The sequence below is a fragment of the Gadus macrocephalus genome, chromosome 7 (genome assembly GCF_031168955.1).
Source record: "Gadus macrocephalus chromosome 7, ASM3116895v1".
Classification (NCBI taxonomy): domain Eukaryota; kingdom Metazoa; phylum Chordata; class Actinopteri; order Gadiformes; family Gadidae; genus Gadus; species Gadus macrocephalus.
This window is the reverse complement of record NC_082388.1, coordinates 13,938,771-13,965,028: the sequence shown is the minus strand read 5'-3', so window position 1 is coordinate 13,965,028 and position 26,258 is coordinate 13,938,771. Positions and strand designations below refer to the sequence as shown.

The window sequence follows — 26,258 nt, the reverse complement described above, 5'->3', positions numbered from 1 at the left end:
TCAAACCCCATGCAGAAAAAAAACACTTTATTTTGGACTATTTAATTATATATTACTCTTCCAAACATGGTCAGAATACATCATATAAAACACAATTTTGATTAAAAAAAATAGTATATTTTTAAGAAATGAATCATGGCTTGGGTGTTTCTTTCTACTTACAAGCCTAACACTGACATTTATGACATTCTAAGAAAAGGGAAAAATGTAACTAAAACTGCCCCACACGCTACTGACCTCTGAGGTCGTTCCTGGCGTTGGGGGGCATGCGGGGGTTCTCGTTCTGCCGGCTGTTGTTCCTGGAGGCAGAGCGCTCCCGGGGGCCCTCCGACTTCACCTCGATCATCAGCGGGACCCACTTGTGTTTGGGGCCTGGTGACACACAGGCAGGGAGAACGTTGAGTGTGTGTTGTGTCAGAGCTGCGGTTTTCTTTCATTTAGAGAAGTGAACTTTCGGAGCGGAACAGTTTGCAACACAAATGGACTCAAAGGGTCCAAGTACTGTGGTCAATTGGGGCTTGTTCAATGTATTTCTGGTTTCTCGGTGATATAGAAATGACTTGTCTAAAACCTGAGTTGACGTGTTGCAGTTTAATGCTGGGATCAGAAGTTTTCTATGTTCTCTCCATTGGTGTTTAGTCAGAGAAGAGACATGAGTACTCATCACTTGCACAGCATTGACCCGAAAACGTATGCTAGTTCTACCTTTCAGGGTACAATAGCATTGTACCATCAATGTTTGCATGTGTGGCTTCATGGCAATGAGGCACGCTCGACAGCGCTGATGTAGAATTGCATCAACTACATTAACCCCGCCTTCTGCAGTTCATGTGCTGGCCAGCAGGAGGAGCCAGCACTTCGCTGACCGAGGGGGCTCTGGTGGGGAGTGTGCAGAGAGTGAACAGGCCATGAAGAGAGCAGAAAAATTAAAATGACGTGGCCATGTGCTTATCTGCTGACTATGTCGTTTGAGTGGAGAGAAAAAGGGAGAGCTACACAGCGAGAGCTACGGGGAGAGAGAGAGAGAGGGAGCGAGACAGAGCGAAAGATATGCTGAAAGCACGTAGACTGTAGAATGTCCAAGATTGAAAAAGAGTATCGCTCTAGCTAAGGTGATCCTGTTCTGGAGGTCAGAAACACCCACTTACTTACCGAGCTGTAATTTGAGCCTTTCCCTGCTGCCTCCACTAACTCCAGCCCCACTCTTACTTAAGCCTCCCACTCGCTACGGCTCGGTCAGAAAAAATTAAAAGGACGAGCAGTGCAGCTTGAGGACGCCTTTAGAAAGCGCCACATTTTACACGTTCACTGCTGTGTCACGCTATCAGGGCCGAGCAGAGGGGAACTCTTCATACGTCACCAAAACCTTGAGCAGAGCAGGGGCTATTTCTCTTTACATTGACTCATTAAGGACGGACATCCTAGTAAATTAGACTAAAGAGGAAGGAAACGCTGCAGGATCTTTAACAGTAGATACTGCGCTGACTTACCCCAGTTGGTTTGTAGTTGCCATTAACAACTTCACAACTTTAGTAGGTTTGTTGGCTGGGTTTCTACTTGGGCGTTGTGACAAAAATAAACTTTGTTCGTGTGTAGGGTTTCTTACAACGTTTCACCTCATCCATGCATCGGTTTTCCTTACATTTTCCTCGCCCATATGAAAGGTTTGAGTGATGTATGAGGTCTAGAAAACGCTGGGTCCCACAGCATGTGTTGCACGTGAAAACAGTTTCAGAAGCTACCAGCATGTGCTGCCCCCTTCCATTAGAGGTGAGCTGGAGGTCAAGTACCACATGTCCTTGGTGATAAGATTAACGCATGACCAGGAGCAGGATTAAAAAATACTAGTACTAATACCAAGTACTAATACTAATCATTTAAAGCAACTGTGAAGTAGCAAATAGTTTGGATTGTTTGGATTTGTCAAGTGAGCATGTACTTCCATTTGTGTGTAGCATGCAGGGATAGGGCTTCAGAGACACATCAAAACGTATATAGAAACAACCTCCACACATACCTTTTTTCTTCTGCCCATTCTTCTGGGAGTCCTCCTCTCCGTTCTTCTCCTCCCCGGAGTCGTCCGACTTGGCCTTCAGGTTCTCCTTGCTCTCCTCGTTGCTCTCCTTCTTCTCCTTGGTCTCCTTCTTCACCGCCGTCTTCTTGGGGGGCTGCAGAGAGAGCATGGGGGTCAACAGGAGCAGGCTGGACCGGATCTCAGGAGGGGACCCGGACCGGGACCAGGGTGGCCATGCTTTGCGTTCACAACAATGAAGCAGACGGTGCTCGGTTCGCTGCAGCGGCGGAGCAGAAGGCCGAGTAGCTCAGAGTCAGCATCTCCGGATGTGGCTCCTCGTCAGTGCAGGGGTGGGCGGGTGGCGGGGTCTTGCCAAGCGCTCAGTAGGCACGCACGCCGCTTCAAACCAGACATGTCCTGGATATCAGGTCTCATCAGAATGTCTCGGGAATATCAAGGTGAGACCAACGACAACGTTAGGCCGAAGGCAATGCTAAATGGAAATGAAGCTCTACCTAATCACCTCCTTTGAGTATTTCAACAGGGCATTACTGATCTAGTGATAACTGAGCCCTTTGGCTAAAAGAGTTCATCCTGTGCACGCTTCAGACAGTCTTCATCATTATCTGTTGGTTTTTGAGTTTAGTCAAAAACAGCCTTAAACTGGACCATGTGCTCCAGAAAAGGGACAAGGACACGTACATTCTCCATAGAAGGACTGCTGAAGGCAGTGTAATTCTATCAAATTAAACGGCCCACTACCTAGACTGAGCTTCTTATGACCCATGACAGGAGAAAGATGTTGGGGAGGGTTGGATTTGGGATGGCTTGAAAATGTAGGAAAAACTTAGAGAGCTAAGGGGTGTTTTAGGAAAGTAGTGATGCCACAATATCAAGATACCTGGAGAACAAGTCATCGCTCAAATAACACTTAATTGAGTGAGTATTGTAATGAACCTAAAAGTTGAAAAAAACTCTGGTTCCCTTAATTTAAAATTGTATCGTGCGCACAGCTTGTTTTTAATAATCCTGTAACACAGGATTTCTTTGATCAGCTGACAGAAAGACTACATTAACATGTGGCGCTGACCAGCTTCAGGTATTTTGACATACCTACTGTCCCCCTCAGAATGGAATGCAGGCGGTTGGGCAGACAGTGTATTGCTCCATGATTTCATTCATACAAGTTCAGGATCCTTATATGGGAAACGATGAAGTGATGGTTATACATTCGGTTTTATATGTAATTTTTAAATATAATCTGGAGAAAAATGTCAGAGGACAGCTCTCCTATTGGTAAATCCAAGCTGTGGAGGCAACATTAACGGTCAAGTAGGAAGGATTGAGTGTAATGTTAAAGCAAAGCACTGAACATTAACAACACCGCATTCCCAGAGAACCACTCAAGTCACATCATGCAGAGTTAAAGAACACGCAGTAACACCCCAGGCTCGGGTACACACCGTTGCCCCGTACCCCTGCAGTCCGCAGAACATCATCATCATCATCATCAGCACGGCCCAGCGGAGCTCATTCAGACCCAGACCTCCACCAGCCCGGCCCCCCTCGACCCTGGGCCAAGCAGTCAACTCTGTATGGCGGTAACACGGGAACCTCTGAACGGAACACTGACTGATGTGAGTGTGCTCTCACCGGGGGAGGACCTCCCTTGTCGATCGGTTATGGCCGGCCGTTGTAACGGTAATAAAGCGTTTCCTGGGTGCCTGGAGAGCAGACCCCCAGGGTCCGGTCTCCAGAAGGGCGGACATGTAAGCGTGTGTGTGGAAAGGGTCCCCTCCCCCCCCCACCCTCCCCCCAGGCAGCCGTCAGGGTGAACTTACGGGGAGTCTCTGAGAGTCTCGGACCTGCTTGACGATGGGTGGGCAGGGCACCGTCCGTGCCACTACCTCCACCTAAGCAGAGGGAGGGAAGGCCAGTTTAAGACAGGATGATGGGAAACACACATACACATGCAAACATCCACGCGCACAAGTAATAAACCTCATTGGCAAAATGACATGTCTATGTGCAGGATCGGGCTGCGGCCATCCATGATTGAGGTGATGGGATGAGGGGGGGGGGGGGGGGTGATGATGACAGTGAACACCTTTGGCGTAAGTGGTGGGACAGGCTCTTGTCTGCGTTGATAGCTCAGGGTGAGGTGTGACCGTCCTGGGTTACACTGGGACCAACGCCGACCTCACACTTTCAGACCTACAGGACATCTCCCAGGTACACACTGAACCTCAAAAGATGGCCATCTCCAGACTAGACTCTCCATATGAATAAATAACACGTTCATACTCCATATAATGAATTATGCATGATCGAGGGGAATAGAGTATAAGCAACAGAGGGGTGTGTGTGTCTGTGCGTCTGTGGCAATTGTCAGTATGCATTTGGTCTCTCCACAATGGTAGGATAACTTGGAGATTACAAGAGGCTTAAGAAATTGCAGCCTCATTGTGAGACCAGCACTTCAGAAGGATCCGGCTGGAGCCAACAGCATTGTGCAGACCGGGTGTGTGGACCTGTGACAGCAGACCCAGTGTGCTCCAGTTGGCTCCTCTCCCGAGGATACAAGACGGTTACATCTGGGATCTGCTATGATCTAACCCACGTGCTTAGCGCTCCTTATAGCTCTGTGTATTTCTGCTGTTTGTGGAGACTAATAACATGGCTACAGGAACATGGGGATGGTACCGTCCTTTGGGGATAGCGTTACGGGATTCAGCCTGGAGACAGACAAACAGCTGCTTTGTTGACATTCTTCTGGGCAGGGAAGTCGAGGCATTAGGGAACACACCCAGAGGCAGCCAGACAAAGAGAGGAGGCAACAAAAAGAGAGAAGACCGACGTGTCTAGTTACAAGGCTGGGATCAGAGGTGTTTCAATTCTCTCCATTGAAGCAGTCAGAGAAGAGGCATGATAAACTCATCACATCCACAGGGTGCGCGTGCGTGTGTGTGTGCGCGGCCCCACTTTGCACAAAGAAAGCGGCCAGGGTGAAAAGAGAAGGAGGAAGGAGCATCACGAGAGGTCAAGCCCCTTTCCAAATTAACCTCCACTACTGTTGAATTTACTGCAGCCAGCGTTGGTTAACCACCATAGGGGACAAGCCCTGGCTTCAGCCCAGTTTGGGGTCATTGTTTAATCACGTGTTGGACGTGCTTTACATGTATTCGTCCATTTCGTTAAATCAAGCACACAATAATGTGAGAATTTGCCTTTTGTTGGTACATAGATCAACAAAGGGATCAATGGGTTTCTTTTGTCCAAACCAGTTTGGGAAATCTTTGACAGCCCTTTTTCCTTTTTAATAAAAAAGGTGGTTTGAAGAGTTAGAACTGTGTTCTTATTATAACTCCTACGGATATGTCATGAAACTAAACAAAGTGATGGCTGAAGAGAAGAACAGAAAGATACAGTGCAGGTTTAATCTTCCTAGAAAGTAGTTTGATTGACTCTCCTGCCCTATACCCTGTGACTAAAACAATAGTGAAAGGCCAGGGTCCCCTGTCCTCAAGCCCACTGTAGGAACATATATCCAAGCCCTGCAACCATAGACAGGCCCCCGTTCCAGGGGCTGGTTCACACGCTGAGATTATGCAAGTGATTTACATTCTAAATGTTACTTGGGGAGCCTCATTCTCCCAACACTCCTAAGAATAGCAAGAGCCCCATCCCGGGGCGCTTTAATGGGAGGGGAACCCTAAAAGGACATCCCTCCGGGTTTTGGCCTGAGCCTTCAGCCCTCGCGCCCAGTTACCTGAGAACCAGACCGCCCTGCCACCCCCCTCCCCCCCAACACACACAGCCAACACACAGGTTATTCCTGGCTCGGATGCCATGACCTACATTTTGTTACACTGGCATTTCTCACATATGCAGGAACACTCGGCCTGTCATTTGTGAATTGTAACGACCCGTCTAAAATAAGAACAATTCATTCTGCTAATTCATTACTATAAGACAGTGACAACATTTCTTTACAGTGATGTGAATATTTACCATGATAGAGTTCTACATGAAATTGGTAAAACAGTGCAACTACTTCTACACTAGATTTGTATTTATATACACATATGTACAAAAATGCATGTAATTATTCATTCCTTATTACGGCCAGCCCCAGCCGGTGGAGGGGTTTGCATCATTGGGGCGGCTAGTAAGAGGTCTGAAATAGAACCCTGTCCCATGGCCTAGTCCTGCTGCTACTACAGTAAGATAAGCAGACGCAGCGCATGGGCCACTTGACACCATCATCAAGACCCTACTGGACGCCTGGCTCCTGGAAGAGAGAGAGCCTCACTAGAGACTAGTGGTGCAACGGTTCATGGGTTACCCGTGATCCGTATGGATCAACCCTCACGGTTCGGGACGCAAGTGATCTGCGGATCGGCTGATAAAAAAAAAAAAAAAAATTATATATATATATATATATATATATATATATATATATATATATAGTTTGTTCACGTGATCAGCGCATGTTTAAAGGACAAATCCGGTATTTAGCACATTGAGCCCCTTTCTGGTTTGTCTAGGATGAAATATAGTGGTTGACTATTGGTCTTGTCTCAGGTATTTGGCTCATTTCAATTCGCCCCTGCCTGCTTCAGAATGGCTGGCTTTGGTCATTCACAAACCTGTCCTTAAAACAGTAAACGTTCGTTTTTTAAGAAATGTGCAACTCACTTCGTAAATCCCATTGAAACGGAAACCGGACGCGGAAACGGAAGTGGCTGCTTATGTTTGGCTGTAGTCTTTTCGCTCGGTTCAACGTATCAACAGTAGGGCTAGAACCGAGCGAAAAGACTACAACCCCCCTTTCTGTTTCCGAGCAATGAGTCTTCCAACAAAAATCAATGAATTTACAAAATGCTAAATAAAACAAGAAAGAAACTATTTCGCTACCATACTACAAGAAAATTAGGATGTCTGCATTGTCTGGGGAGAGTGTAGACTCTAAACCCTCCCCAGGCAATGCAGACATCCTGAATTTAAAGTTGTAAATCCAGGTCTGCTGTGCTTCCTTTGGCAACTGATTTTATTTAACTTTATTTACTATCCATGTTAAAAAGAAGGAATAATGCCTCAGATTACCTTTATTTTGTTTAAATTATTTTTTATCATTTTTTATTTTATGTGGACACAAGCATTTTTTTTTTTAAATATTAAGGAAGCAGGATACTTGCTAAATTGTTCACTTTATTTTGTTTTTACACATTTGAAGATTTTATTTAAAGTGATATATGTTGTTATCTTTTTTGTTGTTGATCCGAAAATGATCCGACCCGTGACTCAGAAACCATTTAAATTTAGGGCATTTAGCAGACGCTTTTATCCAAAGCGACTTACAATAAGTAAGTCGCTGACATGATAAAAAAAAAAAAAAAACGTGACATGATCCGAATCGTGAGTTTTGTGATCCGTTGCACCCCTACTAGAGACACTTGGTTCCATCTCAGTGCTTTAGCTCTATTGTATAGACTCCAGTTAACATAAAAGCCATCCTTTAGTGGCAATACAAATCAAATATTTGCAGAAAATGCTATTAACGCTGCCAGGTCTCCTCATGCTGACAGTGTCATGCTGATTCAAAACGTCACCGCAGGAATCCAGCCTTGAGAAATTCCCAGCAGGTTTGAATGCAGATTACAGCTAATCAGTGTGGGCTGACTGCGCCCTGAACACGACAGGAACACAGTGGCTTTCTGGTGGGTTTTTGAACAGCTGCCTGAAGCAGGGTACCCTGTCACAGAACATACATGTGTGTATGCACATGTGTGGGTAGCGCTGTCGAAATTTTTCCGTGGCTATTCAGTCTCGAATACTAAAACAACAAAAATCTTGGTACGAGAAAAACATTTTTTCTGATGCAAGACCAATATATAAATTAATAAATCATTTTTTAGTTCAACTGAATGGCCAAAGGTTTCCGATAGTCAATGCTTGTAGAATTTAAATGGTATAGTCACCACGGATATCTGTTGTGCAACTCTGGGCTTTTGAGCAGGAAGGCCCTCTTACATGCGTCTCAACATAGACGCCCGGACCGTGCCAAATTAGTGGCTAACCACAACTAAAAAAAACAGAAAACAGAAGCCAGCGGGGCGGACAACGCCTAACCAGTACCATCTAACAGTCCGGTCTGTCTGGGCTTGCAAGACCATCCTGCGTAACAAACAGCCCTAAACCTCTTACATGCCTAGCTTCTCTCAACACAATGCCCTCAACTGCTTGCACAGCAAGCAGTTGTCAGGATAACATGTTGAAATACTATACAAACCAAGCTTTTATTCACTTATTTAGGAATGACAGATAATTGGACGTGCCGTGTTGTCAGCAGCTGATGCTTTAACTGCCAGCCAGTGTTCAAACCGAGAGAAACCCACCTGTGTGTCTTTCGTGGCGATCTCCCCTGGAGTTGGCCAGTTGTTGGCATCTCCAAAATCTCCAACCTGAGTGTCCAAATCATACATGGGGGAAAAAGGAAAAAAAGGAAATTACTTGTTTTACAAATTGTGTTTATGTCATTGATATTTCAAACCCAATATTAAGTATTTTAGTCATTGTGTCCAAGTACATAAAGTCCAAGATCTTATGAGAAAAATAGAAAGCATAATGAATGTTATGTGTAGGTCGTCAAACCTATGTATAGTCTGGCTACCAGTAATGCATGGTGATACATTATAATACATCATAGCAGATTAGCAGATCAATTCACCGTAGGATGAGAGCATCAAAGGGCAGTAAACCAGCCCTAGAGCTGTGTCAAGAGATTGGTACCTTATGTTAGGCAAAATAATCCATAACGGTATGCATGTGTATGTACCGCACACCCTCCAACCCAACTGTGGCCATTACCTTTCCCCCTCGCCGGGGCCGGGGTGGGTTCCCTGCCCGCACCACCTTGGCCGGGCCCGTGGGCTCTGTGGAAACAAACATGTGACTTTAGAGCACAATCAAACACAGAGGGCATTGGGCAGATACTTAAACGCCTGGTCACATCGATTGCAAAGTTCCCGACGTATACTGTATTTACCTAAATAAAACCAGAGGATTTAAATTGAACCAGAATTAAAGAAAATCACATTACAGCCATATCTCAAAAGTGCTGATAATGCGGTGAAATATACAGTTCAGACTTCAAATCCCCAATCATTGGACTAACAAAACTAAATCTGCAGCATCACAAAACCTAGCCTGCAGAAAACAATTCACCAAAGTCGATCGTCATCAGCAAGCCATGGCTACCATATGAGGGTGTCAAGTACGGGTGAATTAGAGCCGCCATGAATTAGCTTAAGAGCAGCAAAAATGCATCGTGACATGACTGATTACACAGGGTCGATGGGGCCAACGCTAGAGTCCCTAGTACTGACTGGCAATGCATTCAAGTGAAGAGCTGTGACTGAACGTTGACCTTAAAGACGACAACATGGGTCTCTAGGACAAATGCACACACACAAACAAACACAAAACACACACTCCCTGGCTAGAGACAATTGCGTTGTATGTGTACAGTAGCATTCAACTCAATAGGATATTTTATTGCTGTGTGAAAACTCAACTTAGTCAGTGCTCTGTCACCGCGGGCAATGCGGCTAGTTACATTAACACCGTCAAGAAGCGTTTTTGTATACAATATAATTCTGTGCCTAATATTATTTACTTAGAAAGAAATACGTTTATTTGTAGAATGCCCTCTATTACACAGAACATTAAACAATTCCTTGCTGATAGTGGTAATTATGCAATACATAAGCCAGTGTTTCCGCTAGAAAAAATTGGTGCCGGTCATGTGACCTGGAAGGTTTAATTTTAACGTTTTTAGATCGGGCCCAGAAAATCAAGCCCAACCCGACAAGACCCGAGCCTGTGCACGTTCTGTCCGAGCCCGGCCCGACACATTAACAGTAATTATGAGCCCGATTTCAACCAGACATTTTTTTTTATACATGTGTAACTTTGTACACATTTGTCACTTAGGCCTGCTCTGCTAAATAAGTATGTAAGGAGGAATAATGCATAGAAGGCCGGTCATTATCGGGAAAATGATCCCAGACAGTCTTGCTTCGCCCTGAAGGGGCTTCAGTGTTTCCCACACATTGACGAGACTATGGCACCCCGCCATAGTCTAATTTCGGCTATGGCGCCCCCCCCCCCATAGTCTCCAAAATTTCTGTGGGAAACACTGGGGCTTATTTTCGATAATGACCGGCGACGTTCTATACATTATCCCGCTTATTACACAGCTACTTGCCAAAATGAAAAAATAACTTCACATGGTGTGTCTTTTTACAAATTATTCGTTACCAGCATTCGTAGTGTTGATCAGCAGCGAAATAGTCCGCCAAAGACGCAGGGGTTGACAAGTTACTGAACTACTTACTACCCATGCTAGTGAACGGAGCGTTCCATGGCATTGAGAAGACCCGTGTAATAAAGGCCTATAATATTTCTGTTTATGGCATAGATTTCTCTTCAGATTAGGCCAATAAAGCAATGATTAAAAAAAACACAAATGCTCGATCAAATGCCCGGCCAGACACAAATCGAGGATAGTGGTGGGAAATAACGGCACGACCCGGCCTGCAGGTCTGGCCGGGTCGGGTCAATCGAAACCCTCATTGTTTTAGATGAATTGGCTAAAGAAATGACCACAGTATCATATTTAAACACAATTCAAATTGCGCAGAGAGAATTATTTCCATTGGTCATTCTGATCGGAGACATTTAGAATTTCCGGTCCTCCTCATTTTTTTTCCGGTCAATGACCGGTAATTACCAGACAACGGAGACTCTGACATAAGCCTGTGTATACTGTGTATAGGTACATAGTAATAATAGTAGTGGTGCAACGGTTCACGGGTTACCCGTGATCTGTACGGATCAACCCTCACGGTTCGGGAAGCAAGTGATCCGCGGATCGGCTGATAAAAAAAAAGTTGCGCGTTCACATGATCAGCGCATGTTTAAAGGACTATTCCAGTATTACAACATCATCAAGTATCGTAGCGAAATACAGTTTCTGTTGTGTTTTATTTGGCGTCCCGTAAATCCCATTGAAGCAGAAACCGGAACCGGACGCGTTTATGTTTGGTTGTAGACTTCTCGCTCGGTTCTCCGTATCAACAGTAGGGCTAGAAGAAGAGTGAAAAGACTACATTGCTGGAATACTCATCGCTCATTGCAAGGGGGTTGCAATGAGCAATGAGTCTTCCAACCGAAATCAATGGATTTACAAAATGCCAAATAAAACAGACAGAAACTGTATTTCGCTACCATACTTGATGAAAAGGTGATGAGGATGTCTGCATTGCCTTGGGAGAGTGTAGACTCTAAACTCTCCCCAGGCAATGCAGACATCCTGAATTGTAAATCCAGGGTTAGGGATTATTTACTATCCATGTTAAAAGGAATAATGCCTCAGATTGCAATTTTATTAATATTGACTATGCTTAAAGGAAGCAGAATTATTACCTAATTGTTCACTTTATTTTGTTTTTACACATTTGAAGATTTTATTTAAAGTCACATTTGTCTTGTTATCTTTATTGTTGTTGTTGATCCGAAAATGATCCGACCCGTGACTCAAAAACCGTGACACAATCCGAACCATGAGTTTTGTGATCCGTTGCACCCCTAAATAATAGACTAATAATTTGAATATAAACAATAATATGGTTTGAAATTCAAATGGAATTATAGAAAAGATTGACAGCTCCCACACAATGAAAACACATGTGGTCTTCACAGATGATTCAGCACTAACTGGAGCTGAAAGCAAAGCTGCAGGAGCGGCTTCATGTCCGAGATGAAACCCAACACTATTCACGTCATTCGAGGAGTTCGACATCTTCCAGGATTTGGGCCCTTCTCTTCATGATCTGACTGAATTCCATCCCAGTGCATTGAGACTTTTATTTCACAGGAGTCAAATAAAAGGAATTGCATTTTTCATGTTCATATCATTGTGCAGTGGATGGTGATGGACCCATAATGATGAGGATATTCACCATTTACTCATAATCTCCCTGCTAGCATCATAATAGACCCAAAGGGTTAGAGGACAGAAACCTTGGCCCATGGGCACCTGTAGCACGGGAAGCACCGGCAAGTTAAAGGGATTTCACCGACACTGTGGCCTCACAAGCTTGTTGACACAAAGCTTGCTGATCGTGGTAATCCCATTATTGAGGGAGCCATTGCACTGGTGGCTGAAGACACTAAACCAGTAGGACACTAATCCACTGTGACGGTACTCTGAATTCATAATATTGGGGTATAGTTGAACTACAACAATGTTGCCTTATAGAAACTACAGCCAGTGATTTATCAGCATGGACCTATCGAAGATATACAAGTATCAGTGGAAAATAAATTCTACAAATCAAGGGCCTTTAGTCTCAAAAACAATGCAATTTGTCATCTTAATATCGCCAGATATCTGACAACTTATTATTGGTCTCCCCAAAGAATTTGACATATTAGCGTCGTTGCGACGCCATGCTCCTTTACAGCTCCAAAATGTCAAATTCTGCCATAGGCCCGTCGCAACGAGAACATTGACGTCTTAATTGCTTCCCGTTAATTTCAGAAAGGATCAATCGCTCTGCTTGAATCATGCTTCATAAACAAACTATATCACTAACAAGTACTGTGTGGAGGAAGTCCATGGCTGTCGCAGCCACTCTGGCTCTTAGTCTGACTAGCGTACGACAGAGCTTCAAAAGAGGGTAGCACACCAGACAAGGCACGAGTGCTGCTGCTCCATGCCCCCCCCCCCCCCCCCCTCCATGCCCCCCCCCCCCCCCCCTCCCCATGAATAGTTTGACAATAGTGACTAGGGATGGGCATCGTTAAGATGTTAACGATAACAGTGTTTCCCACAGACCAGGTAGCAATGTGTGGTGCCCCCCTGGCGCCAGAGGGGGAGTGTCAGGTTCCGTGGGGGTCGCTGGAGTCAGTCATCTGGGTGTATGCAGAGTGTGTGCACTGTGCAGTGGGAGGCATTCAAACAAACTTTCTAAAGTTGCCATGTTAAATATACACCTTTATGCTTATCGATTGTCACCTGATCAGACAATTTTAAAGCTACAAGACGACAACGAAAAACCTTTTTAGCAGAACCCTGCCTGGTTTCATTCCTTGCCCTAACTCCATACATTACATAAAAGGCCAGTAGAATTAGTTTGCTCATACAAAGACCTTGACTTTATGTTGGAGGAAGACCTGTCTTTAAAGTTTCTTGTTGAGAATTACTAGGGATGGGCATTTGAAGAAATTTTCTTGATCGAGCATCGCTAGAGTTATCGATCAATTATCGATTAATCATTAACTTTTTTCTATGTTTTTTTTCTAATGTTTTTATCAATTAAATCTTTATTCCAACAATAATGTATGGGCCAAAATTAATACAATACAGTTAACTTGAAGACCTACAACTGTTTAACAGTTTTAAAATAATAAATACAGGCATTATAGGTTATAGGCCTATGCGGCGCTCGTAAAGTCCGAACAATGCGCCTACAGGCGCTCTTAAAGGTTTGGAAACGATTCAACAAGACTAAATCTGTAGCCTATTCCAATTACAATAAGTAGCGAATTTATCGGACAACAATAATCAAACAAAGGCAGTAGGCTAAAAGTGGGCATTAAACTGTATAACTGTTATGAAAAAAAAGGGGGGGGGAAGGCCGACATATAATGCCTGCAGCCGGCGCGCGGAAAAGGCTTGCAACAAAAAGATGAGCCACCCATTTACAAACAATTGCATGAACTAGTCTATCTAAAAGCAATACCTTATTGAACATATATAAGGCTGGACTTGTTGCTAAAATATCACAGTTTTGGCAAAATGTAACGACTCCAAGAGGCACCAAGCGGAGCGAGAGTCAACACATTAAGAAAGAAAAGAGCGACTCACATACGGTGGTGACTGTCGTCCATAGCATACAGTAACTCCAGCCTACATATTTTTGTTTAGGAATATAAGCATGTTAACATGCTCGGGGGTCAGACGCGAACGCAGCCTTGTAACTGTCAGTCCAGCAGCAGAAAACACCCGCTCTGACGGGACCGAAGTTGCGGGGATGCAGAGGTATTGTCGCGCTAACTTTGACAGCCTGGGGAACCTTCTTCCATTCACTTTCCACCAGTCGGCAGGGTTATATTAAATTAAATGCTTCAAGACTCACAGTATGCAACACAACGTCCTTTTAATCGATAACAATATAAATTGATCGACGCATTTCTTAACGATCAATTATCGAGCATCGATTAATTATGCCCATCCCTAAGAATTACTCACTAAAAATTATGTTAAAGTTCATTTTTTACATAAATGTTTGCCTATTTTAGTGACAATCTTTAGATTCTGTGAGATTCAAGGAATGAATTGCATAAGACAACTAAAGCTGGAGGTTTTTATTTCAAATATTAAACTCAAGAACTACCTCAATCAATATCAACCTGTTCTTGTATTCAACTGTATTTAGTTCATAAGGGCTAACATTAACTTTTCTGAGTTAACAATAATTTTGGGCACAGTACATCATACTAAACTTTGGTAAAACGGTCGCCGACCGTCTTCTGTGCCAAATATCCCGCTGCCTTGGGTTTTCCTTTGATAGGCGCTTTGAGAGGAGGAGCGGGCAAATCAGCTGTTTTTAGTTGTACCCGCGCTGGCATGAATGCGCGCTTGTCTCTGTGCGTATGCGTGTGTGAATGAGATTGACGGGGAGAAAGAGTGCTATGAGGAGATGAATGAACGGAACGATATTTATATTTGAAAATCACAAAAAAAAAATAATAATGCAGAATCAATTTGTGGGGCTCGGTGTTGATTCTGTTACGCTGCGCCACACATTGGTCTATGTTCGGGCAACACTGCGATACTAATACAATGTACAACCAAACATTTATTTTTCAGTTTGGTACCCTTCCCTATTAGTGATTTGAGTGAATGCCTCAGTTAAGATCTTTGTACCAACATCAAACACACACAATTCCAAGTCTAAGTTTGTACATAACCATTTTGCTGCCTTAAACCACAGTCAACATAGTCAAACCATTTAACCAGTATAAACACCTTGATTTAACATTCAAATTGAATTTGGATGGCCCATCTGCCCTGTCAAAATACAACAGTTTTAAGGGCTTCTCTACAAGTCTTAACAGTTTTATGAGGCTAGGAAAAGACAGGACACGGTTCAGATGTTATGTAATTATTAATAATACATAATAAGCAGCAAATGTCCCATACATTTCTTTTGTAGTATACAAGCCGTCTTGCAAAGTTAACGAGAACGTAACGATGGTTTGATCACCCAGAATTGTCCTCTCAGGTACATGAGGTCCAAGTTGTTTGTATTTTGGTCGGAATGCTTCCCATCTCTTGATGGAATGGGATGGAATGGGATAAATAGTAAGGATTAACAGAGAAAGAATGCTCAGATTAGTGTGAGACTATCTCCAGGCTCGCATTAAAGCTAGACATGTAGGTCGTTTTCGAATTGGCTACGATTGTCTGGCCATTGGTCGGACCGTGTCAGAGTGCGATTGGTCGGACCGTGTCAGAGTGCGATTGGTCGGACCTTGTGTGGCGCAGCGCCACAGACTTAACTCTGAGCGCTACAAATTGATTGCGCTTTTTCTATTTAAAGCGATTTTTAACTTTTCTAACTGTCACTCTCGTTCACAAACTCACACAGAGACAAGCGCGCAGCATACATACCAATGGTGCACGGGTACACTACCACTTATTGGATAAACCCGCGTATAATACATGCACACGCACTGACAGCGGAATCGCCCGCTCCTCCTCGCAACGCACCTGCAAAGGCAAACCCGAAGCAGCGGGATATGTAAGGGATAATGTATAGAACGCCGGTCGTTATCGATAACTCTGCGTCTAATCTAAACCCATCCCCCCCCCCCTCATTGCCCACCATGGAACTAGCAGACATCACATAAAATGAACCCAAGTTCTGCTCAAGTTTCAGAGTACAATTTGATAAACGCATTGTAATATCCCTTAGCCTGCTGAATAGGGGTTGGGTTCATCTCATGTAACTGGGCCATGTAACAGCTAATTGCTTTATGTTGTATAGTATAGTTTACACCTTAACTACACAAAGTGGATTGGATCGTAAACTGGTTATTTAAATACGGCTGGGGGCCTTTCGTGAAACAATATGCTAGGATCTACGCTAACAACTATTCTGATACTGTTAAGTGTCTAATTGTTATTGAAAGTAGCTTTTAGCACACCCGGCCCACTCCCTTTCTGGACGCACAACAAGGATTTTGAAATCTCAGATTTCCATTCGTAGACAATTAATAACACAATTTTTTGTTAATATAAAATATTTTACCATTTAATGTTCTCTGCTCCCGGAACACATAAATATGCTTAAAGATGAACAAGCCTGAAGTTTGGTTGCAGGGCACAGTGCAGCAATACTGAAGGCTGTTATTCTTGTTCTGATGTTTGACTGCAACACGATGGTATGAATAATTCAAAATATCAGTTCAACTATTTAACACACACACACACACACACACACACACACACACACACACACACACACACACACACACACACACACACACACACACACACACACACACACACACACACACACACACACACACACACACACACACACACTATTAGTTTAACCAATGTTCAGCTCCATCACTTCCAGGTTAGCTGGTGTGGCGTTCCCTTTTTGTCCCTGTGCATATGAATAGTCTCCTCCCCAGAGTGTACACAGGCCAAACTATTCTGCGGTTAATGGGACTTATGTTTAAATCAGTGTTCGCAGTGCGTAAAGTTTGTTTGTATTATATCGAAGGGATGTTTATATGTTTTGGTTCAACCCTATAAATAAGTTAACACTTTAATCATCACCAATGGGAAAATGTTGATGCGGCCACAATACTGAGAATTTGTTTTTTTTTAAAAAGAAAGATCAAATGTAAAAAAAAAAAAAAGATGTATGAGGGATACTGCATGGCCAGTTGGGCCTGAATGATAAAACGGTGTTGGGCGCTAAAAAGGTAACTAGTGTGGGGCTGAATGATTAAATAGTGCTAGGCGCTAAAGGTAAGCAGTGTGGGACTGATAGATTAAACGGTGCTAGGTGCTACATGTAAGCAGTGTCTGCTGTGGTGCTGATTGATTAACAGTGCAGGGTGCTCCACATAGCAATGTGGGGTTGAATGATTAGACCGTGCTCTGCGCTACACCTAAGCAATGTTGGAACTCACTGATATGGAGACACTGTATGGGGAAGGCAGAGACACATTTAAATACGCATACACCAATCCAACTATGAAAGAAGTTGTCTCAGTGTGCATGTCTGTCATTTGATTTGCAAACTGGTCATGCGATATAATGCACCAGGATTATTGCTGTTGAGCCAAGGAGTTTAAGTGTTGAATGCAATCTTTTCAGATCTACGGGGTATCTTTATCTAACAGGCACTAATCTAGTCGGGTACTTTAGAGCAGAGAGACAAGGGGGACAACAGACAGGTTGTCGGCTGTCCCCCCCTAGCTGTGTGATGCCCGGGGTTGTAGACCCCTGTGCTACATTTGTTTACGGTACACTGCAGTTTAACAAGTAAACATTCTAACGCAATTTGCAGTGGCCACCTGATTTCCAAATTAAATCCAACTTTTTTTGCCACTTTGGCCATTCTCTGCAACGAAATGCATCAAGAAACAAGAAGGCACATAAACACAGATTGTATCGAGTCTGATAATAATAAACAAACTAGGCAGGGCTCCAGACTAACTTTTTTCACTAGGAGCAATGTGGCCATCAACAGAACATTTTAAGGGAACAACCATTTTAGGGGCACACAGCGTAAATCAACATGCCAATGTGCCTCATTTTTTCCCACTGTATTACTATAATACATATTTTTATAGATGCAGAAATTACAATGTCCGGTTTCAAATTCAGTGTCACATTTCATAGTGATTCTCATCTATACCAACTACTTCCACGTGTACGCGCATGCGTTTGACGAGCACGGAAGCGACAATTTTGCGGGAGTGCGCCCGCTTGTGGTGCCGCTTGACAGGACGCTGCGCCTCCTCTCTGCCCGCTCGCCTCTCCACTGAGAATGTAGCAGGCGTGAAATGCCCTTTATGGCACATGAAGGTTGAATCCCATTACTTGGCTCGCTTCAAAATCTCAGCCCTAACCCTCGCTGTTGCGCGTTCACGTGCCGTGGAGCCATGTCCCAATACCAATTTAAAGGTAGCTTAAGGGGTAGGGGGAGGGCTAACATCCCCTCAAAATTGAGATTTTCGATGGGCACCCTCAAAGTGCTTCAGTTCTGACTTGCTCCCACAATACCTTGCGAGAAAACGGAAAATCAAGAAATATCCTAGACAAGATGGAGGGCGAAAAGATGCGACAGGATTGGAAAAACACAAATGTAAGTGTTTTCTTTGTAATTAACTAGTAATTATTTTATTAATTATACTCTGCAGCCCGGCCGCGGACTCTCGGAAGATCGCGAAAGTCTGTGGTCGACTTTCGCGGAAGATCGCGAAAGTCCGCGGCCGACTTTCGCGGGCCGCCCGACCCCGGTTCTCGGCCGGGCTGCAGAGCCCGATCACGGGCTCTGCAGACCGGGCTGCATACGACCGGGCTGGATATCATGTCGTATGATATCCAGATCTTCCATGTTCTAGTGACTCCAGGTTAAAAATAAGCTTTATACTAATATATTATATTATATTAGTAATATTCTATAAGTATTATTATACTAATATATTATATTATATTAGTAATATTACATGGTTAATCAATGTATTTTTTGGCAGTACTATATTGTGTACATAGCTATTATATATTGTACATAACATATGGCCATATCAACCAGTTCTGGCATATAATTCCTATTTCCTTCTTATTCGTTTTCTTTCAGGACTTCGTTGAGTCCACTGCCACCAGCCCCCCCACCTCTCCCTCATGCTCCTCCACCCCAGGCACCTCTTCCACCACCCCAGGCACCTCTTCCAAGAGGAGAGTGCCAGGGGGCAGGCGAGGCATGAGGAGAGCGAGGCAAAGTTGGCGGAATGGTGAAGAAGATGTGATTCTCCACCATTCTCTCAAAAGCTGAGAGAGAGAGTGTGTGTGTGTGTGTGTGTATTTTTAGGTGTGCGTGTGTGTGCATTTTTAGATGCGTGTGCGTGTATTTTTAGATGTGTGGTTCAGTGTTTCTTATTTAAATGAAGTGTTTCTTCTAAAGTGTTCTTGTTCATAACCGATTATTATCTAAGGGTGCACTCACACTAGGCCATCTGGCCGTGGCCGTTTTCACACCTAACCATGCTCAAATCTGCCAGTGTGAGTGTGGCCGGTCTGGCCAGGCCAGGCCAACTTGGCCACTTGGGAGAGGTGTGCTGCTACGGTACAGGCCGCCACGGTACAGAAGCGCAAGCTTGCGCACGCAGGCTTGCGCAAGCTTGCATGCGAAATTAGGAATGGAAGACCAGGTTCAGAAATGTTGGTACAAATTAAGGGAAAGAATAATAATAATATCCAGTACAAATACAATAGGTATCCACCGATACTCAGTGAATACCTAATTGCTTGGCACATCATGGTGATAGTTAAATCCCAGAATTATTTGTTAGTTAAGCTATTACAGTTATAAAGTATTTTGGTTTAATTTGCCGATGGTCCTACATATCCCAGTGTAGAGCCCTTACATGGGATCCTTATGTACTCCACTCTGATGACCCCTACGTATTCAGTTGTAAATAAGGTTGCCATTGGCTATTCAAGAGTAAAATGTAAATGTTCCTTCTTCCAAATGCTTTTTTTTTTTTTATGTGCCGATTGCAGGAGCAGATCACGTGACTGGAAAACGATTGTGCACTTTACGGATCTGGGTCAACCTGCGCTCTCATTATGGTCCGTCATGAGTCAATTATCTCATAAAAAAGTAGTCTACCCTTCACTATAAACATACAGCCTGTTTCATTGATCTCGCTCATGGGATAATAACCAGCCTGCAGCACACTGTAGGGCTGGGATAAACGATTATTTTTTAAACGATTAATCTAGCGATTATTTTTTCGATGCATCGATTCATCTAACGATTCATTTTTTCAGTCCGATTCGATTTCGATTCGATTCTCGATTATCTCCCCATTAATTGACTAATAGCAATTTATACATGTTGATTTACATATCTGAATTCCTTAACATTTCAATACATGTTTATTGCCTTTAAATTCCAAAATAAAAGTGCAAAGTAATGCATTCTTAGAATTCTACGGTGCTCAGTCATCTGCAGCTGCTACCGGGTGACGCCTCTTCAGGTGCTGGTGAATTGCCATGGTGCTAGAATGGAAAGTCATCTCCATTTTGCAAAGACGACATATCACGGAATCGTTTCATTTCACATTAAAGAATTCCCATACTTTAGAGGAACGAGTGCGTGGCGCCTAGCACTTATGAAAGTCTGAGGAGCCACTCACGTTGCAACTACGCTCCGGCGCCGCCCATCTTTTATTTTTTTTTAAATCGACGCGCATTTTTCGCGTCGACGTAATTTATGCGTCGACGTCGTCGATTACGTCGACGCGTCGTCCCAGCCCTAGCACACTGGCTTCACTCCTTTAGGATGAAGCAAAACAAAGAGTAGTCCTATTCTTGTCATATTACTACTAAGGGCTGTAACGATACACAAATTCACGATTCGGTTTGTATCACGATTTTTGACCCACGGTTCGATACATCCCACGATTCTTTTAAATTTAAAAAGCATTTTATTTAAACAACACTTAAATACCAATTATCTTGATGTAACATTTAATAACAAATAATTTGGAACACTGAACAGATTTGAACCGAAATAATACTATTAAAGTATAGCTAAATTAATAAAGAAATAACCAAAGATTGCAGTTGGAGGATGCTTTTTGCTGGTAGGCATAATAGGGCCCCTTTAACTGTTTGGTTGGTTTATTCAAATATCCTTATTAGCGCTTCTTATTAGGCTATGTAGCTTCAATAATGACATAATCAGGCCGTATAGAATGCAACATGTTTAATAGCCTAACTTTCAATAGATGAGGAAAAACATGAACGTCGCAATAACGAGGCATAGTGTTACGAGTAGCATATGTGTGTGCGGGAGAATGGCAGTGTGCGTATTCGTGTGTGAGTGACGTCAGCGAGTGAGTGGACGAGCGAGGAGAGCGAGCGGTAGCGCGTGTGTCTAGTGAAGAAGCGAACGAGTCCGGTAGAATAAAGTACCCATCCTGTCAATAATCGGTGGCCGCTTCATTCCGACCTATAAGCAGACAAACTGCCAGTCAAATCACACAAAACAATAGAGACAGGATCACACAGGCAATTTTTTTCGCGCTTGGCCCACTCTGGATAAATGTCGTTCATATCGCATATGAGGACTTCGACGGCTGTGGAGAAATGCAAGCCTCCGTAGCCACGGATAGCTGTGATCACAGAGAGGGCATCTCGTCACATATTTACGGCATCGATAGGAGGGGGCGCTGTCAGCAGACTATTATTTAGACAAATTATTAGCAAATTTCAATCTGACAATTTAACCGAAGAGTTAGAAAGGGCATATCGCGCTTCTGCCTTCTCACACCGCGAGACAGGTTCGTGGCTTTGAGTATCGCGATTTTCGGTTTGATACGCGTATCGTTACAGCCCTACATATTACACACATCCCCATGTTTGTTGAAAATGCATCAATAACCTCATAGGACAAGGCTACTCCCCACAAATTTCTTCTGCTTGAAACCAACGGGCTGCTCCGCCACTTTAACAGAAGGTGGGCGAGGGTGATATCCTAAATAATTAAGTCTCTAAAAGTGCATAATCTAAGCAGTACGTGACCGAAGGATTTCAGCCATATAACTGGTATATCAACATAGATCTACAATGTCAATAAAACAAGACTAAATGGAAACCTCAACTTTCCAACAATCAGCTGAACAACAGGCAGAGAATAAGTGAATCAATGGATTGGACAGCCCTCCTTTCATGGGGCAATAACCAAGCCTTGCGTGTTCCCTGAATACAATTCCGTTATAATTTCGATGTTCTGCCATAGTGTACTATATTAAACCATCTGAAATGGTATGCGCTTCCTTGGCATACTGGTTAATTACGTTTAATCTTTTCTTTACACAGAAGATTTATTTCTTTTTTAAAGTCTCTGCAGCTACAACATTATGTTGTATGATTAGTTTTGCAATAAATGTTCTCAAAACGACATACTAAGTTTCTTTCTTCTTTTGTTTTATACATTTAGCAGTTTGACTTTCCTTAGAGTCTATGTAACCTGTTCTGAAATGGTTCTATTATGATTTATATATCGTGATATATATCGTTATCGCAATAGGTTGCAATGTATATCGCAATATGGATTTTAGGCCATATCGCCCATCCCTAGTCGACACCACATCAAGTTCATACTTATGTTTGAACTGCATCTTTTAATCCAACATGGTAGAAAGGGTTTTTCATATAATGGTTTACAACACACTGAAATGTAGGAGGGGAAGACATTTATGCCCGACCTTGGTCTAGCTTTCCCCTTAAACAATGTAATCCCATATTCAAAAGACCTTAAGGCCAACGCCAGACTGGGTGTTACGGTTGCGGACTGACGCCCCGCCGATTAATTAAACCATCGTAACTCTGGGCCTCACTCAAACCTCTGTTACCAATTTGTCAAAATGTGCCTGGCATAGAGCATTTAGCGTCAGCATGCCTCAAGACGTTGCACTTCTCCCATGCTTGTAACAGATGGCAATGAAGGGCAACGTGAATATCAAATATAGCTAGCATTATGTACACCAGCCATTCTTCTAAGTAGAGAGCTGTAATGCATGCATTAAGGCCGATTCATACCTCCGGATCCGGACGAAATTTGTCTGTCCATACCAAACGTCGTCTCTGGGACTACCCTTCATACCTCTGTCCGGTTTAAGCGTTGTAATGGATGTTACGCTATACATCCTCTAGTGGGCATTGACTGTTGTGTCACAAATTAACGGCATTGACAATCTCAAATATGGCATCTGTAGAGGAGATGATTTTGCTTTGTGTCAACCGAATTCGGCAAAAAAAAGGCGCAAAAAGTGTAGGCCTACGCGGCGGTGGCGTGTGACACCACTCACCTGTGGTGTCACACGGTCAGGTATATAGTATACTATAAGTTTCAAACGTTAAATAAAATATATATACATATCGGATATTATACTACTCTCTAATTTAATCTACTCTCGAATGGTTGGACTTCTGACTCTATACTACCGCCTTGAGTTCCGTTGGTATTGCTCCGTTTCTCCCGGAGCACTCCGGATTCGTAAGCTCAGAGGCGACGGACCCACTGATGGACAAAACGACCTCCGGGACCGGACGATAGGGTACCTATCCGTATTTACCATAGGGTGTGAATTGGCCTTAAGTCTGTTCTTAGGTGAGAAACCACCTTGTGAACAGCAAGAATAGACAGGTGGGTGTTATCAAGCCAATGTGTACTAGGCTCTGATAAAGCTTGTCCCTTCATTGCTTAAGCTCAAGGGCATGCTAGGGGCAGGGCGATATTTTCATTAAATTTCATGTTTACTCTCCTATGCTTGAATTAAATGGCTGGACCAAAAAAAACAAGATTTATAAAAGTTCTAAACTCGATTTGCCTAAAAAAAACAGGTGAACCCAATATTTTAGTTGGGATTCAAACACTTAAAAAAAAAAAAAGAGATTTGTGCAGCGACTTCTAGGAATGAAAGTTACGACCCCACGGCAACTTTGTGATACTTTTTTAGTAACTTTGTGGTGTAATGCGCCACATACCACGTTATAGTATAGTTGTCCGGGAAGCCCAACTCTCTCCCGGACACGATCAAAATCAACAGCTGTCCACCACCAGAAGAAGCTTAGCCCATTCATCCAGTAGGGAAAAAGTGGATTCATTAAAAAGCTGCCAACTACACTCTTTAGATTAAAAATACACATAAGTAAAATTCGAAAGTTGACCACTAGTTTGAAAATATATATATTAGATTTTTAGGACAAATTACACAGTTGGGTCATGTGATGGGATGCGTTGCACACGTTCTGTATAGGGATGGGTCAGAATATTTGATTATTCGTTCCTGAGGGTCAAAGTCGATTGTTAACATTTGGACCGTTATCATTTTTTCCCCATTCAAATAAACGAGAATTAACGGACGGAACTAATGTTGGACAGGTGTCCAAGGGCATTATCCCGCTTATACCATTTCACTTGCCATAGAAAATAAATTAAGACCATTAATTTATAGGGGGATTAGCCTAATTTTCGGAACAACAAGCCGCGCCTTTTTCCCCATTTTTCGATGTGTTTTCTAGGTGATATTTTTTTATTTTGATTTTACTGTAGAAAAAAAATAATGTTTTAAATCTTGTGTCCGAGTATTGCAGAAATGTTTTAATCGCTACCTGTGAAACCAGCCAAACCAAAACTTTGATAATTTTTTTTGTTTATAGCTTGACTAGAAATGAGAAAATAAGGTATATAAAAAAATGTCTGTTTGATTTATTTATTTATTTTTTTTATTGAAAAGCACGACAAAAAAGTTTATAAAGGACATTTAATTGTTTGATTTATGCAATGTTGAAAAATTAAAGCAAAATGAATGAAAAACAGTAAAAGCCACATTCGGTATTCGGTTTCGGCCAACTGTTTCAGTCTATTCGGTTTCGGTCAAGAATTTTCATTTTGGTGCATCCTTAACCAGGTACAGGGGTTGACATTAAGGTTTCAAAAGCACTTGCCCATCGGGCAAGTACAGGTCAGGTTCAACTTGCCCGAATGTGATGTTCACTTGCCCAAATTATAATCAGAATCTTGAACAGGCCTCTTTTTGCCAGGCATGCGGCCTGGTTTTGGGGGGGCTCAGAAAAATCATCCAAGCTCAGACTGAAGCTGAATGTTAGCTTCCACACATGTGTTTAAAAAATAACAAACCTTTGTTTACTTATTTATCGAGCGGTCACATCGTGCCATGAAGTGATTTCAGTCCACCGTTGCAACATATTAAAGCTATCGCCAAGTTATATGTAGACCTGCATGATTTCATGCAAATGTACTTAACTAAATGTCAGAGGTAGTAGTAAAGATATGTCTTTTTTAACTTTCACGTTTCTTGTAGCTCTAACTGAATGATCACAATCGCTTTTCTAGTAGTGTTGTCAGTCACGATACTGGATTTTCTAACTTTGATACTATACCTGGACAAATATCGATATTCTATACCATTTTCGATATCAGGGGAAAAGTTTTTTTTCAGGAAAGAACATACCCAAAGTAAATAGAGTATATCTCCACAACTGCAAGGGCGATAATGTCATCTTTGTGCCAAAAGAAAGATTGTTGTGCCAGTGAAATATTCAATGGGGATGATACTTGGTTAAAGTGAATAAAGCCATGGAACACAGCATAAGTGGAAGATAACATTTCCGCCTGAAATAATTATCAGTTGGTCGTTATCATTTGGGAGCGATGCCTTACTATGAGACACAAATAAAGGTAGATATCTTACAATTTTGACACTTGACACCTCTATTTAAATTTCAGGGCAAATATATTCGAATGCACCAAGCCAAAGACTCGCAAATACACATATGGCCACTAGATTGCGCTGAAGAATATGTTTTCTGATTGAAGGCAATTTACCTATTTCCTAAGAAACCTTCTCTTATTCATTGATTGAAAATACCATGTTTAGTTGCAAAATTTGGCCCAGACACTGGGTTATCTGTTTATGGTGGTTTTATTCGACCAGAATCAACTTTGTTGACAAAAATCACAAAGGTAATAAAAGAGGACGTTTCGTCTTAAGTTGTTATTTGCGAGTTTTAGTCACAGAATGATATGGTTTGGACTGTTGGAATAAGTGGATCCAATTTCGTGAAAAAGATCGCTATTGCTGTGCATGTGCACAGTTATGAAACCCAAAACCGTGTTCTTGTATATGACTTTCCTTGGTAATTTGCCTCAATCCAAAGTACTTCCAAACTGCACTCCTCCATCACTACTCCATTTTCCTTCTACCTAAACCATTCTCGGAAGCGTTTGCGGATGTTGAAGAGAAAACCGATTTTCATTTGAACAAGTCGACGTGAGCTACACACTCGAATTAATCGATAAAATCGGTTTATCGCCCAGCCCTATATTCA

General features: G+C 42.8%; 1 protein-coding gene and 1 long non-coding RNA gene across 5 annotated transcripts in view; both read right to left on the bottom strand.

Annotated features, from left to right (window-relative positions):
* larp1 (La ribonucleoprotein 1, translational regulator) overlaps positions 1 to 26,258 on the bottom strand; it is a 52,327-nt gene that overhangs the window by 14,184 nt on the left and 11,885 nt on the right. For 3 of the 4 annotated variants that reach the window (XM_060055672.1, XM_060055673.1, XM_060055675.1), the window contains exons 2-6: positions 8,885 to 8,949; positions 8,413 to 8,478; positions 3,856 to 3,927; positions 2,018 to 2,168; positions 238 to 372 (exon numbers count right to left, since the gene is read on the bottom strand). In XM_060055672.1, the coding sequence (XP_059911655.1) occupies positions 238 to 372; positions 2,018 to 2,168; positions 3,856 to 3,927; positions 8,413 to 8,478; positions 8,885 to 8,949 (489 nt within the window). The remainder of the gene's footprint in view (positions 1 to 237; positions 373 to 2,017; positions 2,169 to 3,855; positions 3,928 to 8,412; positions 8,479 to 8,884; positions 8,950 to 26,258) is intronic. The other variant, XM_060055674.1, reaches the window with a different exon arrangement.
* LOC132460943 (uncharacterized) lies at positions 10,223 to 13,280 on the bottom strand. The gene is made up of 3 exons (XR_009526481.1): positions 13,020 to 13,280; positions 11,504 to 12,369; positions 10,223 to 11,137 (listed from the first exon to the last, which is right to left on the bottom strand). It is a non-coding gene; the product is annotated as an uncharacterized LOC132460943 (long non-coding RNA).